Here is a 2,660-nt window from a genome sequence, read left to right as displayed (position 1 = left end):
CTATAATTTTTTGATGATTTTTTAAAAACTGCCCCTTCTCGTCATATATTGCCGGTGACGCACGCTCGGGACCTCATTATTAAAAGACAAGATAAGAAGACGTGTTAATAGAAACCAATACTTGTTATTTAGATATTACGTAACAAACGGAGTACGGTCTCAACGACTAAATCTATCAATTTTACATTTTGGCTCTAAAATCGTTAACGGATCGGTCGGATGGGTGAATCGGGCGGAGGGCGTCTGACCTGGACGACCCTACGTTCCACCCTTACACATTTCCGATGTCGCGCAACTAGCCAACTTCTCACTTCTATACCCGAGTCGGTGTCCTAACGACTGAAAGCACCTTTTATATGTGTGAGTAGGCGTTCCCAGAGGTGGGGCCCTTGTAGGGTGGGAGCCGATGAGGATGAAGAAAATCGTTACGAACTATGGATAACAGGTCTAACGAAAACCCCCAAGCTGATCCAGCAGCGTTCATCGCTAATGGTGAAGCCACACAGGAGAGACAAGCTGTTCCAGTGACAGTGCATCAAACCGGAAACCCGGCTTGTCCGCAACCCAGTTCATCTGGGGAGCAGACCGGCCCAAACTCCTTCCAGGACTGGCAGGTAGTGGACCGACGGTCCAAGAAGCGACCCCCTACTGGGAAGCCTCACCCTGCCAGACCTGTGAACCCTTCTTCTTCTAACCCACCCCCCCCTGTTAAATGTCAAGGTGGGGTGGCTAAGAAGAAGAAGAAAAACAAGAACCAGAGGCGTGCAGCTCGTCTAGCACGAGAGCAGCAGCTGGGTAACACACCGACACCAACACACCCTGCAACCGGGGTGGGTGCGCAGGCTTCCCAGAAGCCGGCACCCAAACCGGTGCCGAACAAGCAGGATGCCGCTGCCAGGCCTCCGCCGAAGGGGAAAGGTTCCACCCTACCCCCTAAGGCTGGAACGTCGGGCGGCGGCCCTACGGGCTCGGCCGCAGATCCACCCAAACGACGACCTGGTAAGCTCGCACGAGCCGCTGCTAAAAGGACGCGTGATGAGTCCTTCTCCCCGCAAGGAGATAACAAAAAGCAGCGACTAGTGAGCCCAAGCCAACCTTTGACGTACGCACAAACAGCGGCGTCTGACCTGACGATCGTCATTACTGACGCGAAGTCGGGGAAGATTACCGCTGATCACTCCAACGCCATCCTCCGCGGGTTGCACCAAGCAATCGTGGTGGAGGCAAGAAAGAACATCGTGGGAGCCAGGCCACCTAAATTCAAGGGCAAGCCTGTCTTCGCTGAGGGGCAGCTGAGGGTCTTCGCAGAAGACGAATACTCGGCCGCCTGGTCTCAGCGATGCATCCAGGCCCTAACCTTGCCAGACATCTCCCTTAAGGCGGTTCGCCAATCGGAGATGGCAAGGACAGTTAAGTGCGGGCTCCTAATACCCAACATAAACAACTCGTCCTGGGAAGACGTCCGTCAGGCAGCTGATGGACTAAGGTACCAGAACGAATGGGCCAAGGTTGGATCTTGGTCCATTATAGAAATACTGCGACAAGACCAGGGGTGGTTTGTCGCGTTCACAATCCCCGAAGACCTCGTCCCCGCCTTCATGGAGAGGGGGAGATCCCTGAACTGTGGGGTGGGCAATGTCTACCTCAGGTTCAGGGGTCCAGGAGGCAAATACCTGGACCAGCCTCCCACCCAGCAGGGTTCCACCCTAAGGGTAACGGGAGCACAGGTCCCCAGTGAACAGGCTGCGGGCACCTCCGAGCAGAGCAAGTCTGTCTCCGGGGAGAAAGTTGCCCCCCCGTCGCTACCCAGGCCGACGATACCCGAACTCTCGGAGGATGAACTCCTTGGCACTGGTGAGGGACCAGCCGGGACATCATCCGAGGGCGAGGACTTGTCGGCCTGGATAGAGTCTGGGTTGGCCGACATGTTCAAGGAGGGAGGGGAGATGCAAGATGCCGCCCCCACCACCGACAACATGGACACCAACTAGTGTCCTCCAGGCAAACCTCCAGCACAGCGTGGCCGCTACGGCCCAACTCAGACGCTGTCTGGTAGGTTTGCCAACAGCCGTCGCCCTCCTACAAGAACCATGGGCGGGCAACGGATACATACACGGGCTGTCCGAGACGAAAGGTAAGCTCTACTACTCCACGGTACATGCCGTCCCTAGGGCATGTATCTTAACTACTAACAACATTATTGCACAACCGCTCACTGAATTCTGTTCCAGAGACCTGTGTGCGATTAAACTACAAGTCCCACTGCCAACAGGCTGTCGCGACCTAGTCCTCGCCTCGGCGTACATGCCCGGAGAGGACGAGCCACCGCCGGCCGAACTACAACGACTGGTCAACCACTGCGAGAGATCAGGCCTCGCAATAATCATCGGGGCCGACTCCAACGCACACCACCCGCTGTGGGGAATGGAGACCAGCAACAACAGAGGTAAGACACTTGTTGAGTATCTTGTGACTACTAATCTAAACATTCTAAATATAGGCGCTGAACCAACATTTGTAAACAAACGATGCAGGACGATTATCGACCTGACTCTGGCGTCGGAGGAGGTCAGCGAACTAATCATGGGATGGCACGTCTCCCAGGAGGCCTCCTGCTCAGACCATAGATGGATTCGCTTCAATCTACTAGCATCTGGAGA

General features: G+C 55.2%; 1 protein-coding gene across 1 annotated transcript; it reads left to right on the top strand.

Annotated features, from left to right (window-relative positions):
• The first annotated feature begins 228 nt into the window (after nt 1-228).
• Nucleotides 229-2,404, top strand: LOC134654433 (uncharacterized). Its single transcript, XM_063509873.1, has 2 exons — nt 229-2,134; nt 2,273-2,404. Exon 1 carries the CDS (start codon nt 435-437, stop codon nt 1,989-1,991), a length of 1,557 nt encoding a protein of 518 aa, XP_063365943.1. The 5' UTR covers nt 229-434; the 3' UTR covers nt 1,992-2,134; nt 2,273-2,404.
• Nucleotides 2,405-2,660: the final 256 nt, after the last annotated feature.

The sequence above is a fragment of the Cydia amplana genome, chromosome 15 (genome assembly GCF_948474715.1).
Source record: "Cydia amplana chromosome 15, ilCydAmpl1.1, whole genome shotgun sequence".
NCBI lineage: Eukaryota > Metazoa > Arthropoda > Insecta > Lepidoptera > Tortricidae > Cydia > Cydia amplana.
Note: the sequence above shows the minus strand (reverse complement) of the source record. Positions and strands in the feature narration are given on the sequence as shown.